This window comes from Onychomys torridus, chromosome 19 (genome assembly GCF_903995425.1).
Source record: "Onychomys torridus chromosome 19, mOncTor1.1, whole genome shotgun sequence".
Lineage (NCBI taxonomy): Eukaryota > Metazoa > Chordata > Mammalia > Rodentia > Cricetidae > Onychomys > Onychomys torridus.
Genome location: NC_050461.1, coordinates 6,986,726 through 7,002,423, shown reverse-complemented (window position 1 = coordinate 7,002,423; position 15,698 = coordinate 6,986,726). Strand labels below are relative to the sequence as shown.

At 39.9% G+C, this 15,698-nt stretch overlaps 1 protein-coding gene across 9 annotated transcripts in view; it reads left to right on the top strand.

The window, feature by feature from the left end:
* Atg5 (autophagy related 5) overlaps positions 1 to 15,698 on the top strand; it is a 143,197-nt gene that overhangs the window by 43,722 nt on the left and 83,777 nt on the right. For all 9 annotated transcript variants that reach the window (XM_036169304.1, XM_036169305.1, XM_036169298.1 and 6 more), the window contains 3 exons: positions 956 to 1,121; positions 4,055 to 4,182; positions 10,037 to 10,115. In XM_036169304.1, the coding sequence (XP_036025197.1) occupies positions 1,014 to 1,121; positions 4,055 to 4,182; positions 10,037 to 10,115 (315 nt within the window). In that variant the 5' untranslated portion in view covers positions 956 to 1,013. The remainder of the gene's footprint in view (positions 1 to 955; positions 1,122 to 4,054; positions 4,183 to 10,036; positions 10,116 to 15,698) is intronic.

Below are 15,698 nucleotides of genomic sequence, written 5' to 3'. Positions count from 1 at the left end.
TAGAAAGGGAAATAGGCTTCCTGGAAGGTTTTTCTCGTGTGAGCAAACAGTTTTGTTTTTTGTTTGTTTTTGTTTTTATTTTCAGACAGAGTCTAGTGTGGCCCAGACTGGCCTCATGAGACTCACAGGCTTGCATGACCACTCCCAGTTTTTGATTTTGCATGCCATCAACTGATCTCTAAACAAATGTTTGGGCTTTCTTTCCAGGAAGAATAATAATATGAGGGGTAGGAGAGGTCAAATATATTGGATGGGGCAAGTGTAATTGTGTTAATGATCTTTTGAAACTGGATTAAGATTATAGGGTATAGGTACAGGGTTCTCTTTAAGTGAAAAGACTCTACTGGGCTTGAGAGGGTAACAGTATAAACAGTATAGTTTGTATTTTGATGTGACTTTCATTACACATTACTTGAATGTGTAGTATTGCACACACACATACACATTGAGATTGTGTCTTATTCAAAAGCTCAAACTTGATTCAAACTCTTCTGCCTCAGCTTCTCTAGAAATTATAGGCATATACTGCCACTCTTGGCATTTATCCTTCCTCCCTCCCTCCCTTCCTTCCTTCCTTCCTTCCTTCCTTCCTTCCTTCCTTCCTTTCTTCCCTCCCTCTTTCTTTCTTTCTTTCTTTCTTTCTTTCTTTCTTTCTTTCTTCTTCTCTTCTCTCTCTTCTCTCTCTCTCTCTCTCTCTCTCTTTCTCTCTTTCTTTCTTTCTTTCTTTCTTTCTTTCTTTCTTTCTTTCTTTCTTTCTTTCTCCTGTCCTGGAGATCAGGCTGACCTCATGCAGAGAAATCTGCCTGCCCCTGCCTCCTGAGTGCTGGGAGTAAATATGTACCACCCCCACTCCACCTTTTCTTTAAGTGAAGTGTTTTGGAGTTCATTTTCTGTCTATGGAATCTTTCGTTAACTCTTGTAAGAATCTGACTAATGCTATTTGTTTTGTTTCCAGTTTGGCTTTGGTTGAAGAAAGAACTTAGCATATATGTACTTCTTTACCCACTGGAAGAATGACAGATGACAAAGATGTGCTTCGAGATGTGTGGTTTGGACGAATTCCAACTTGCTTTACACTGTATCAGGATGAAATAACTGAGAGGGAGGCAGAGCCATACTATGTGAGTGTATTGTGGTTGCAAACGAGGTCTTTAACGTGTCTATTGTATATAAGGTTGTTAGAACCTTGAAGGCTTTCACTCAGCATTTTGTATGCAACTGTTCCATGCTGTGGGAAAAATTAAACTGGGGTGATCACGAGTGGTCAAGTGTTTAGCAGGCAAGTGTAAAGCTTGAGTCTGGCTCTTCAGGATCTAAATAAAAACTGGATCTAATGTTATATATGACCTAATAATGTATATGATCATAATATGTTATAACTTGGCATGTTTAATAAGATATTGGGGCTTAGAGTGTAGCAGAGTGGTAGGTAATCTTCTTAGCATTTAGTGGAGTGGTCCTGGATTTGGTCCCCAGCTCCTAAATACCCAAGTGGGGAAAAAGAGCATATATATATATATATATATACCATTTACCTCAGTCTCCTGCATCTTGGGGTTAAAAGAATGTGCTTACCATATACACCCTGCACTTTTTGTTTTAAAAACAAATTTCAAGTCTCTTCTGATTTTACTATGCTTTTCCTTATCCATATTTATGTTTCTGTCAATCAGAAAATATTCTTCCTGTTTATTGAGTGTCCTGTAAAGGCAAAGTGAGTTGTTTTATAGCTATTTCTAATAAAGTTGACAATGGCAAAAGAGTTGGTGACTACACACACAACACACATACACACACACCCCTCCACAGACACACCACAAATACACACACTGCAAATACACACACAGCAGACAAAAGCACATGCCCACACAGATACACGTGCATGCCCACACATGTGTATCTCTCTCTCTCTCTCACACACACACACACACACACACACACCAGTCAATCAATGTGTTGGTAAGATGAGTCAGCAGTTAAGAGTGACTGCTGCTCTTCACTTCCATTTCTAGCACACATGTCAGATAGGTCAAAACCATCTGTGACTCCATCTCCCAAGGATTCCATACCCTCTTCTACTCGATTCTGGACATCTGCATACAAATGACACACCACATACATGTAAATACAAATAAAATAAGAAGAGTTAGTGACTGTGTGAAGGATTGTATTACAGGTTTTGAATTTGTAATGTTTTGCTTTGGCCTCCCTAGTGCTGGGAATAAAGATATGTGTGTGTGTGTGTGTGTGTGTGTGTGTGTGTGTGTGTGTGTGTATCACCACTATGCCAGTGCTGGAACTCTTTTTCTAAATTTTTATTTCATTTTATTTTGTGTTCCTAAATGTATATATGTGCACCACTTGTGTGCAGGAGGCCTTAGAGGTCAGAAAATGGTATCTATACCCTGAAACTGGAGTTACAGGCAGTTGTCAGCCACCATGTGGGTGTTGAGAACCAAACCCAGGTCCTCTACAAGGGCAATAAACAATGCTTAACCACTGAGCTATTCTCTGCTCTTTGAGGAAAAAAAAATCCTTTAAAAGGATACAAGGTCTCATGTAACCTAGTTGGCCTAGAACATGCTGTGTAGCAGAGGGCGATGATTCATGTAGACTCCTGGTCGCCTTTACTTCCCAAGTGGTAGGCCTGAGCCCCACACCAGGTGCTTTTCTTCTTTTTCTTTCTTTCTCCTTATCTTCCCCTTTTCTCTTGATTTCCTTGGAGCTAAGATCTCACTGTAAACCTCAGGCTGGCTTTGAACTCAAAGAGATCCTCTTGCATCTGCCTCCCGACTGCTGGGACTAAAGGTAAGTGCTACCATGCCTGGCCCATTGGTGAATGGTTGAGCCAGTTTGAGCCTTAGATGGTAATGTGTGCTCTCCAGAGTCAGCAGCTGAGGCCCTTGCATTCCGGCTGTCGTCTGTCTTCCTTCCTGCCTTCTCTGTAGGTTAGTTATTGTTTTCTGCAGAATAAATCCTACTGTGTAATAGTGAATAGTCATCTTAAATTGAAATCCACCCCCTTCTATTTTTGAGACAGGATTTCTCTATGTGTAGTCTTGTCTATCCTGGATCTTGTTGTGTAGACCAGGCTGGCCTCGAACTCAGAGATCCACCTGTCTCTGCCTCCTAAATGCTGGGACTAAAGGTATGTACCACCACAGCCTGTCCAAAATTCTAATTTTCCTTTGGTGAAATAATAACTTAATTCCGGGTTACAGTTCATTGTTGCTGGGAAGTCAAGGTATCAGGGAGTTGAAGTATCTGGTGCACCACATCCGCAGTCAAGAACAGACAGATAAGGTGTGCCTGCTTACTACTCACCTCACCTTCTCCACTTTTGGACAGTCCAGGCCTACACCCAGGGAGTGGTGTCTTCCACAGGGAGCTGGGTTGTCCCACACTGATTCACACGGTCAGGACAAGAGTCATCTACAGCCTTCCCCACAGACCAACTCTGTGTTGACAATTCCACATTAGACTTTGCCGCCAAGTGAGTCTAGAGTATGTTGAGTTGACAGTTAAAGCCAACTCTCACACAAATGGTTAGTTTACTGTACCTTTTCGATTTCTTACGTCCTTCAGTTTTGTACCACCTTTATTGGCTCTATAATTTTTGAAAGAGTCTAGTGTATCTTTGTCTTTATTAAAGTATTATAAATATAATATTTTAATATTTTAAACATTATTTTAAGTTCTGTGTAAAGGTGATGATACTAATGTGGATCATTTAATATTTAAGACAAATTTGATAGACTTACTTAATTAGTATGATATGTAATTATGTATTATTTAAAGTGGTAAAGAAAAATTGTAGATTTGTGTTAATTATAAGCACATATGTCCTAAGCTCTACTTAGAAGCTATAACCCAGTTAGAAATATTTACTATTTTTAACTCTAGCTTTTAATTTTCTATACAAAGCTTCGGTTTGAGGTAGTCAAAATAATGCAGATAAAACCTTTTTTCTTAAAATTAACAGGCTTACTTAATATATCTTAAGTTTGGAAGAATAATGAGTGAGTAAATATTGCTTTACAAATTTTCATTTCAGTTGCTTTTGCCAAGAGTCAGTTATCTGACGTTGGTAACTGATAAAGTGAAAAAGCACTTTCAGAAGGCTATGAGACAAGAAGACGTCAGTGAAATATGGTTTGAATATGAAGGCACACCCCTGAAATGGTGAGTGAATTTTTCTTCATTGTTGAACAGTAAGTAGATGCTAGCTTTAAGAAGGTGTAGTGCCCTGGAACAGTTGTAAAATGTTCTACAAAGAAAGAAGTGAAGTCAAGCATGGTAGCCCACACCTGTAATGCTCACATTCAAGAGGCTGAAGCAGGAGATTACCACAATTTGAGGCTGCCCTGTTGACATACTGAGTACCAGGAAAGCCAAGGCCATAGAACAGGACCCGTTCTCAAACTAAACAAGACAGAAAAGAAACGACTAGTCTAGTTTTCAAGTGAAGGTTAAACCATTATATGATATTTTATAGATGATATCTGCCTTGTCTAGCTTATTCCAAGCCCTGGATTTTGTCTCTAACACTTTAGGAACCAGGAATGGTAAAACACATCTGTAATCCCAGCACTCAGAGGTAAAGGCCAGAGGATCAGAAGTTTGTAATCTCTGGCTACTTAATTAATTTGGCCTGATCTACATGAGATCCTGTCCATGTCCTCAATCCTCAGCCAACCCCCCACTCTCCACCTCACCCTCCGCCACCAAAAAAAAAAAAAGCCAAAGGAAAGAAAGTTCTGTCTTTCTGAACGATACCATTAGCTAGGGACTGAGCTCAAGTACTGAGATTTGGGTGACATTTTTCATTTAAACCATCATACAAAGGGAAAAAAATTCTGCCTTCTGTTTGTATGCATGGGGTATGATAGATTAATGTATTTTCTTTTTTTTTTTTTTCTTATTATGTGTTTTAATTTTATACATCAGCCATGGGTTCCCCTGTCCTCCCCCCTCCTGTCCCCACCCCCACCTTCCCCCCAGCCCCTCCCCTTCATTCCCATCTCCTCCAGGACCAAGACTCCCCTGGGGATTCATTTAAACCTGGTGGATTCAGTACAGGCAGGTCCAGTTCCCTCCTTCCAGGCTGAGCAAAGTGTCCCTGTGTAAGCCCAAGGTTCCAAACAGCCAGCTCATGCACTAAGGACAGGTCCTGGTCCCACAGACTGGGTATGTCCCAAACAGATCAAGCAATTCATTTGTCTCACTTATCCAGAGGGCCTGATCTAGCTGGGGGCTCCTCAGCCGTTGGTTCATAATTCATGTGCTTCCATTCCTTTGGCTATTTGTCCCTGTGCTTTTTGCAATCTTGGATTCAACAATTCACGTTCTTGCAGTCCCTCCTCTTTCTCGACAGTTGGACACCTGGAGCTCCACCTGGGGCCTGGCTGAGGATCTCTGCATCCACTTCCATCAGTTATTGGATGAGAGTTCCAAGACGACTGTTAGGGTGTTTAGTCATCTGATCACCAGACTAGGTCAGATCAGGCTTTCTCTCGACCATTGCGAGCAGTCTACAGAGGGTAAGAGCACTGTCTGTTCTTCCAGAGGTCCTGAGTTCAATTCCCAGAAACCACTTGGTGGCTCACAAGCATCTGTAATGAGATCTGGGGCCCTCTTCTGGCCTGTAGGCATACATGCAGGCAGAACATTGTATACATAATAAATAAATAAATCTTAAAAAAAAAAAAAAGATATATCCTCTATAGACTGCTGGCAATGTATTTTCTTTTGTTAAAAAATAGTTTTTTAGTTTTAATTGTATGTGTGCATGTGTGATGTGTGTCTGTGTGGTATGTGCATGTGAGTGCAGATACCCACGGAAGACAGAGAGGGCATCAGATACCTTGAAGCAAGGGTTACAGGTTGTGAGTCACCCCATAATAGGTACTAGGAACTGGTCTTGCCTCTGCGTGATCAGTTTTGTTTTGTTAATTTTTAAAAATGATTTTATGTGTATGAGTGTTTTGCCTGCATGTATTTGTGTATCATGTGCCTTCCTGATGTTTACAGAGATCAGAACAGGGCATGGGATCTCATGGAACTAGAGTTATAGATGGTTATGAGCCACTGTGAGGATACTGGGAACAAACCTTTGTCCTCTGCAAGAGCAACTAGTGATACTGCTGAGCCATCTTTCCAAACTCTAGTATATGTTCTTAACTGCTGAGCTATCTCTGAAGCTCCACACTCTGGCTATTATGCTAATTTTAAGATTCTTGAAAATAGTCCTAAATTTCAGCTTATCCATGTGCAGATGAAGTTTTGGTATTTTCAATTATTGAGAGTTTATTTATTGTGCTTCCAAAGTATTTGAAGTAGGGAAGTTATGAGCCAAAGGCTATAGAATAGGTCAAGATAGCCTGGGTCCTGTATTTAAATACTCCTGTGTGTATGTAGTTGGTTGCAGAAAGATGCTAACTAAGATAACTTTTAAATAGAATTTGAAAAATACAAATAGGTTAAAATACTTGCTCTCAGTCTAGGAATATTAAGATGAAGAGGTGTTGAAAGAAACTTAGGAGGCTGGAGAGATGGCTCAGCAGTTAAGAGCACTGGCTGTTCTTCCAGAGGACCCAGGTCCAATTCCCAGCAATCACATGGTAGCTCAAAACCATCTATAGTGGGATCTGATGCCCTCTTCTGGCATAAAGTTGTACATGCAGCTAGCGCACTCATACATCAAATAAATAAATAAAATTTTAGAGGAAGAAAAAAAAGAAAGAGACTTAGGAAATAAAAGGGAACTACTTAGTTGTAAATAACCTTATTGTGCAGCTGACTTAAATCTGAGGACAACTTACCTTGGAAGGAGCGACTTAGCTTATATTCTTTAAGGTTAGTATGTTAATAAGATGAACCTACTAGATACGACATCTATAATGTTTGGACCAGTTTCTTCTTCACTGCAGATGAGTGATTTGTCTTAAATATACCATCTTCCTACAGTTGGTATTTATCCTTTAAGAAAGCTCCTCCTCCCATCCCACCCTCTCACACATGCCATTGGTGGTTGAACATTCTCGTCTTGGGCTTTCTAGGGAATTGCTCTTCCTCTTCCATTAAACTTCATTCTTAGCTCTATGGAAGCCGCCGCCCGCCCGCCCCTCCCCCTTGCCCAGCAGGCCTTTCTCTGTAGCCCAGGCCAGTGGGAGGCTCAATCTATATTTCAGGCTGTGTCAAATCATGACTGTTTCCTCCTATGGCCTTTCAGCTGTTATGATAACAGGTACGCTCCAGAAAGCTTGGCAGGGCTTGGGCATTGAGAACTTCAGTTCATGGCCTTTTGTGCCATAACTGCTGATATTCTACTTAATATTTACCCCTATTCTGTTCTCAAGTTTCCTAGTTGCTTATTTTATTATATTTATTTTATTATAAGTTGCCCAAATTATAATAAAAAGATATTTAAGGAAAGTGGTAGACACACAGAATGCCCAATGAGTTATCGATACAAGCCCAGCATGGTGTTGCACACCTTTAATCCCAGCATTAAGGAGGCAGAAGAAGGTGGATTCCTGAGTTTGGGGGCAGCCTGGTTTACATGGTGAGTTCCAGGATAGCTAGAGCTCTGTAGAGAGACCCTGTCTCAAAAAGAAAAAATGTTATTGATGCGCAGATAGCTCCTAAGACACAGTCTCTTGTAGGCTACAAGTGCTTTATCATGGGGCCCTGCCCCTAGTACGTTGTATTGCTAACTCTTAAGGTTATCTGAGAAACAGGAGTGTTGATCCAGCTGAAACTCTTATGACACTGGAATGATTTGATTAGACAGCAGAGGGTGCTCTAACACTGCCTTTTAAAGAATGACGTTATCACTCCAACTTAAGAAGTCATTTATATTTGATACTTTCATACTGTAACACTTGTAGATTCTCTAAAGATAACTTTGGCAGTAAACCCTGTTAATGTTAAAACCTGGCTGTGTTTGTTGCTTAGTAGGAGAATTCTTACCTAGCCTATAAAAAATGGTCCTGGGTTTGATTTCCTACCACTGCAAAAAAAAAAGATGGTAGAGAGAAGACAGAAAATGAACTAGGTCTTTGACCTTTGAGTATAAAATTAAGAATGGTCTTTTGTTTTGGTAAGATGAGTATCTCTAATGTGATTTTTAAATGTTACATAAACTATTTTCACAATGGACTATGGAAGTAAGAAGTTAAAACTGACTTCTGAATTGAAAAAAAAAAAAGGAAACACTGCTGATTTTAAACTTAGATGAAATATGGTGACTGAGCATCATGTCCAATTTAAGAACTCATTTCAGCAAGATGCTCAGTGAAGACTTGCATAGTTCTCTTTAGAACATGGGATGCTCTTCTTTTTGTAAATAATTGTAGATTATTCTCTTATATCCAGTCATTTTTGGTGGTTTTTATCTTTTCTATTCAGTTTTTGTAAGGGTGTGGATTTTTGGAATTTCAAAAACTATTTTGTAAAATGCCTTTTCAGGAACAGGGGTCAGTCGTACGGTACATCAGACTCAGGCTTTTGTAACTAGGCAAGTAGGTTAAATTACTTGGGTTTGCAGTTCTAGTTGCCCTTCTTTTACTCAGTGAAAAATAACTTGTCAATCTTCAGTTTGGTGATTATCTAGGTAAGATTTATTTCTGTTAAGTGTCCTGGGCAATAGTACTCCACTCCTTTTTTAAATTTTTTATTATTTCATGTGTGTGTGTGTGTGTGTGTGTGTGTGTGTGTGTGTGTGTGTGTAGGGAATGTGCAATGGAGTGCTTTGTGGGAGTCTCTTCTCAGTTTAGAATCAGAAGGTTGAATTAAGGAGGCAGGCTTGTTTGAACCACCTCTCCAACCTCTTCTTTCTTTCTTTTTATTATTTTTTATTATTATTATTATTATTATTATTATTATTATTATTATTATTTTCAGGGTTTCACATAACCCAAGCTGGTGTCAAACTTGTGTTGCTGAGGTTGACAATTGAATTCTGGATCCTGCCTCCAATTCCTAAATGCTGGGATTATAGACATGTGCAACCATGCCTAGAGGGTTTGATGCTTTTTGTAAAGGATATTTTGAATCTGTATTAATATGACTTCATAGTTACAAGACTAGATATTTACATACATATGTAATGTTAAGAGAAATAATCATAAACCATGGGATTTGCATACTCTGAGGTGAGCGTCTTTACACTTAGAAATTTCTAAGTTTTGATAATAAAAAGCAGGGGCTGAAGAGATGGCTTATTGGTTAAGAGCACTGGCTGCTCTTCTAGAAGACTTGGGTTCGATTCCCTGCATCCACACGGTGGCTCACAACCGTCTATAATTCAGTCCTAGGAGATCTGACATGCTGTTCTGGCCTCTGAGGACACTACATGCATATGGTTCACAGATATACTTGAAGATAAAACATCCATACAACATAAAAATAAGTGTGTTTATTTATTTTTAGTTAAAAAAGGAAAAAGATAAAACAGAAACTGGCTTTAGCAACACAGCTCTTGAGGCACTTGGACCAGGAGTTCAAGGCCAGCCTGGGCTACATGAGATACCATCTCAAAAACAGTACAAAACAGTTGCTATAAAAAGCCAGATGTGCTTGTGCACATCTGTAATCCCAGCATTTAGGAAGTAGAGGTAGAAGGATTGATTTTGCTATGTATATTTTGGTTAAGATAGTAGCAGGTCAGCCAGAGGTACATAGTGGGGTCCTCTCTCAAAAATAAGCAAGATATTTTAGTGTTTAATCAACTACAAAGAAGAATTTCCTCTTATAAGCACCAGGATGACAATTAACACTACACTGTAGCAGCTGATGAGAACCCCTTGGGTGTACTGAGGCTCCTGTGGGAAATGCAAAGTTTAGAAGGAAAACATCTGGCAGCTGGATGGATTGCATATATTAACCCAGGCGTGCATCTGTGTAAAGTTACTTTTCTGTGACTAACCAGTAAAGCCTAGGACAGTGGTACTAAAATGTGCTGGAAAATTGTTTGGGGTTTTAGTTATAAATTTATGTATTTTTTCTCTTTTTAAGATATATCTTTCATTTTTAGGCATTATCCAATTGGTTTACTATTTGATCTTCTTGCATCAAGTTCAGCTCTTCCTTGGAACATCACAGTACATTTCAAGGTATAGTTTAAAAAGTAATTCTTATTTGTTTCATTTGTGGTTCTTAAAAGCATAGAAATTTTTTCAAATAAATTATTTGTTGTTTCTCCTGTTTTGTTTGTTTTTAAGACATGGTCTCACTCTGTAGCCCATGCTGTCAAGGACCTTACTGTGTAGTGTATGTCAACCTCAAACTCACAGTGGTCTCCTGCTTAGCCGGCTTAGTGTGGAGATTGCAGGCGTGTGCTTGCACATCCAACTAATTGCTCACTCCAGGATAGTCATTGATTCCCTAGCTTTTCACTGATGTTCTTTTTGACCTGAGATATTCTTCAATTTCTTCCAAATTTTTGGCAAGAAAATTTAATATATAAACATTTTTTCTTTTTTAGAGCTGAGTAAACTATGTTTTAGATTTACAATAGGTTGTAAAGCTTGTTATATATAACCCATGTATAATATAGAGAGCTATATTTCTAAACTAATATAAAATAAAAATAAAATTCCAAGGTGTATATGTAGGCATGAGTGTAGAAATTAGAACAACCTAGTACTGTTAGGCAGTTAGTTCCGTGACTACTTTGACAGAAGTCAAAAGATTTGGTGAGCCTCTGTTTTGAGACACATTCATTGCTGTAGTTTTTGAAGCCAAGTAAATTTAATGTTGCCTGATTTTGTTTTAAGTTGTAAAATACTGGCTGCAGCTGAGCACAGTGATGGACTGAGTGGCCCTGGTGCTCAGGAGGGAGAGAAAGAAAGGTGTGAGGTCAAGCTCAACTAGGGCTTGGGCTGTATGAGGAGTCATGTGATGTAAGAAATACAAATGAAAGCTAACATACTGGTCTCCTCCTCCTTCCTTAGCAGTACCCTCCTACTTTCCAGTTCCTGAGCAGCATTGTAGGATGTGAGGTACATCTTGAGTTATCACTAGCAAGAGGCTCTCCAGTGGCAGTGGGCAGTGGAGAGGCATAAAGAGCATGCGACAGTCATCGTGTATGGGATGCTTCTTTTTTATTTCCCTGTGCATCTGCAGTAAGGAGCTTTGCAAAATAGTGTGTTACAATAGATTTTAGTTATTAGAACTGTACAGGTACCGCCATGGTCCTAATGTGCATCCGTTTCAGTTGCCATGGTGTATATGGAATGTGCTTCATGTCTGTGTAACAACTGCAGTTTACCATGGCATTAAATTGAAACTACTTCAAAGAGATGTAGAGGACGAGTATTGCCTAGCAAGCCTTTCCTTTTAGTTTTAGAAATAAAAAATAATTCTAGTAATTAGATTAAATTTAGCAGTTTACTATAATTTATTTTATTTAGTAACCTGGAAAGTTCATAGCCGCCACCATTCCAGTGCACTTCACGTGCATCTGGGCCATTGTGGATTCAGTGCCGTTATTAGCGTAGCCTTGTAAATTGGCCTGTACTTTTATATATCGCACGTATGATGGGTCTCCCTAAAATGGACTCATTTATTTATTTTTTTTAATTTTTAAAACTGTGTGAGTGTGTGTGTGTGTGTGTGTGTGTGTGTATGTATGTAGGTGCAGGTCACAAGGGAGTGTGGGTCCCTTAGAACTAGAGTTGTAGGAGTTTGTGAGCTGTCTGTCTGGTGTGGCTGCTGAGATCTGATCTCTGGTCCTCAGACAGAGCAGTAAGTGCTCCTAACTGCTGAGCCATCCCTCCAGCCTCCAAGTTGGTTTCCGTCTCAGCAAACTCACCTGGGCTGCTCAACGTGATATAAGAGTTTGGCGCACACGGCACCAGCTTTCACAGCCATCCTAGGTTTTTGTTGTTGTTGTTGTTTCCTGTCCATCCGTTACATTCTGATAAGTTTTATGTTGGCTCCATAGCCACCTCAGTAGTTCTCATCAGCTTCATAGTCTCCGCAGCCATGCCCCACACACCTCTACAGTCCCTGCTGTGAGGCCTTTGCCTTATTTCTCCCTCCCACCTGCAACTGAGAGAAAAGCCTTAGTGGTGTCGCATGGGTGTGTGTGTGTGTGTGTGTGTGTGTGTGTGTGTGTGTGTGTGTGTGTATGTATGTACTCTTAAAGCATTTTGAATTCTAGGTTAAAATATAACTATTAATGCAGTAAATACTGAGATCCTGCTGTGTGATAGCCCAATACTGTGCTAGGAATTTGGGATATATGATTGAAGGACACAAAGACACTCAAACACTGAAGTCATTTCCCAGCCTGTTCTAGAACTGAATAACTGACCCCCAATACTATTAAAGAAACTGAAAGTAAATTGCAGGTGAATATCTTTTCTGAACATGGATATAAAAGTCTTCAATAAAAAAAAAAAAAAAAAAAAAAAACTAGCAAATTGAACCTAGCAGTACCTATAAGAAGCACAGTGTAAAGTATGCTGAGTTTATCTCATGAATACAAGATTGATTCATCACTCAGTCATCAGTCAGTGTAATTCATTATGTTGGCAAAATACAGTAGAAAAGCCACACAACAAAATCAGTAGACACAGAAAAAGTATGGACAGAGTTCAATAACCAGTGCCATCAAAAGCCTTAGCAAGCTTAGGAATAAAAGAGAATTTACTCAGTATGAGCAAGGACATAGCAAAAATTATCCTAACTGCTATTTTTTAAATGGCTAGATTTATTTTGTGTATATGATTCTGCCCGATGAATGTATGCTTATTACTTGTGTGTTTATTGCCTGTGGAGGCCAGAAGTGTCATATCTTTTGGAACTAGATTTACAGGTGGTTATAAGCTGCCATTTGGGTTCTGGGAACCCAACCTGGGTCCTCTTCAAGAGCACCAGTGCTCTTAACCACTGAGCCATCTCTCCAGACCCCTACATGATGGATTTGAATCAAGAAGAAGATAAGATTTCTGATTCTTCCATTCATATAAGCAGTTCTGCTGTAATCCAGCTGTTTTCCTTAAAACAAAACAAAACAACACAGCTTTTTAAGATTGTGTAGTTAAAACCCCAGGATTTGTAGGGACAAGTTCAAATCCTTTGATGCTATAAGAAGATGGGAATGCAGTAATCCACAGCACAGTTTTATATGGACAAGTAGCTAAGAGGTATGTAAATACTGCAGTAAGGATGGCATTTCCAGTTTAAAAAGTCTAAAAGTTTGCTTGTGGAGATAGATGACACATGCTGTCTGTGAAGCTCTGGGAAGGTTATTTGGAATCAGAAATTGTACTGGCTGGTATTTGTGAGTGTGGCTGCTAACATCAAGTGTTTCTAATGTGGGGGTTTTAGACTTTCTGCATTTCTACTTAGATCTGTTGAGCTGGTACAGAATTTGGTGTGCACCTGCTGCTTCTCGGGGACAATATTTGTATAAGTACACACAGAATTCACATTATGCTCAGCCTCTTACCTCATATGTCAGTTGCTTTGGAGCAAATGCAAAAGATTTGAACAGAAAGTTTGCAGAACATATGAAACTACCAATAAATACATGAAAATGTACCTACCAGGTTTAGTCATCAGGGAAATGTAAATGAAAACCAGAGAGAGACTAGAATGAAAATGACTGATAACAAGTTTGACATTGAGTACCCAGAGCTGTGAAAGGTCTCTGATGAGAGTTTCAAATTGTACTGTCACTTCAAGAAAATAGCTCACCAGTTTTTAGATGGCATTTGTTCGGTTTGTAGCTGTGTATTTAGAAAGTTGAAAAGATGTCTACTATGACACTTGCATATTACTGTTCACAGTGGCTTTATTAACCAGATAAAGGTTGGAAAGAACCATACTAGCAACGGGTTTTCTTAAGCACATTACGACACATTCATTCACTGACAACTGAGTAACAAAAAGGAGTCAGTTACTGATGTATATAGTCACATGAGTAAATCTCCAGAGTATGCTAAGTCAGTGGTACACTATTTCATATATGATTTCATTTGTGAGATCTCATTATACGCAAACCTGCTGCAACAGATCATATCCGGGATTGGTGGAGGTAGAAAAAAGAGCCTGCTGCTCAGGACACAAAGTAACTTGTCATCTTTTGGTGGAGAATGAGGGTGGTGGTAGTGGTTGTGGTTAACTTTTGGTGAGGAACAAGGGGATGTGGTTATTTATGTGTTGTAATATTCTCTATCTTATTTGGTTGATACTTATTCAAAGTCAAAATTCATCTAAAACTTCCTCTGTTTCATTGTGTGTGAACCACATCTCAGTAATTTGGCTTATTTAAGAAAGATTGCCAGGCGGTGGTGGCACACGCCTTTAATCCCAGCACAGGCGGATCTCTGTGAGCTCAAGGCCAGCCTGGTCTACAGAGCAAGATCCAGGAAAAAGGCGCAAAGCTACACAGAGAAACCCTGTCTCCAAAAACCAAAAGAAGAGAGAGAGAGAGAGAGAGAGAGAGAGAGAGAGAGAGAGAGAGAGAGAGAGAGCGAGAGCGAGAGAAAGAAGGAAAGAAAGAAAGAAAGATTTACTGAGAGTTGAGGTCATTACCGCTGCCTTATGGACTTTTAGAGTACTGTTACCTGTGGGTATCTTAACAGCCATTGTAATACTGGCCAGTATATACTCACTACTACAGAATCCAGTGTGAGTTTAACCTTGACTTGGGAGAAAGGGAAAGTTTCCTGGAAGGTGTGCCATAGAAGCTGAACCTGAAGCTGAGGATTCTTTGGCTAAATGTATAAGTATTAGACAAGGAAGAAGAGAATGTTGTAGGTAGAGGAAAGGAGTGCTCTGACAGTTGGTGTGAAGACAGAAATGAGAGTTGCTGGAAGAACTGAAAGAATGTAGAAGATTGGAGCGACTCAAGAACTTGGAGCATTGTGTGTGCAGGGAAAGGTGGGGACTTTAGGTGGGTAAGTTAGCAGACCCGGAGCTAATTCGGAATCTTGATGGCTTTGACTATGTCCTAAAATAAGAAAAAGTTGAGGGAGAATGTTAGGGCTTAGTGTTTAGAGGGTCACTGTGACTCCAAGTGTCAAATTCTAGGTATGTGCCCTTGTTAGCTTAAACTGTCAATCCGACCCAGCCTCGAGCCACCTGCGAGGAGGTCCAGATCAGAATGGACTGTGCACAAGTGTGTTGGGGATTACCTGGATTGTTAACTGACATCGGAGGCTTCAGCCCCTGTGGGTGGCACCATACCTTGGGCAGGTAGTCCTGGACTGTATAAGAAAGCTGGCTGAGGATAAGCCTCCCAGTTAGTGAGCTAGCAAGCACCATTCCACCATGGCTTCAGCTTCAAGTTCTTGCTTGATTTTCTGCCCTGACTTCCCTGTTGATGGGTTGTTACCTGGAAGTGTGAGCAGATAAGTCTTTTCCTCCCTTAAAAGTTTCTTTTGGTCAGTGTGTTTTATCACAGCAACAGAACACACTGCATGGGTACTGTTGCAAGGTTTCTCAGAACTGTGTGAGTAGTTCTGAGCCTGGCGTGTTGAAAGCGGGGAAATTGCAGATCTATTTAGGATATAAAGTAGCGGACTAGGTTTGTTAGGGGAAATGTGGAGGGGGTGGTGATGGCATTAGTTTATCTTTGGATGTATTGAATTACTTGTATTGCTTGTACCTCTGGGACACTTGCTAGATTGTGTGGGTCTGAAGGTTCTAAGTAGGATCCTGGTAGGAAACAGTATTGATAATCT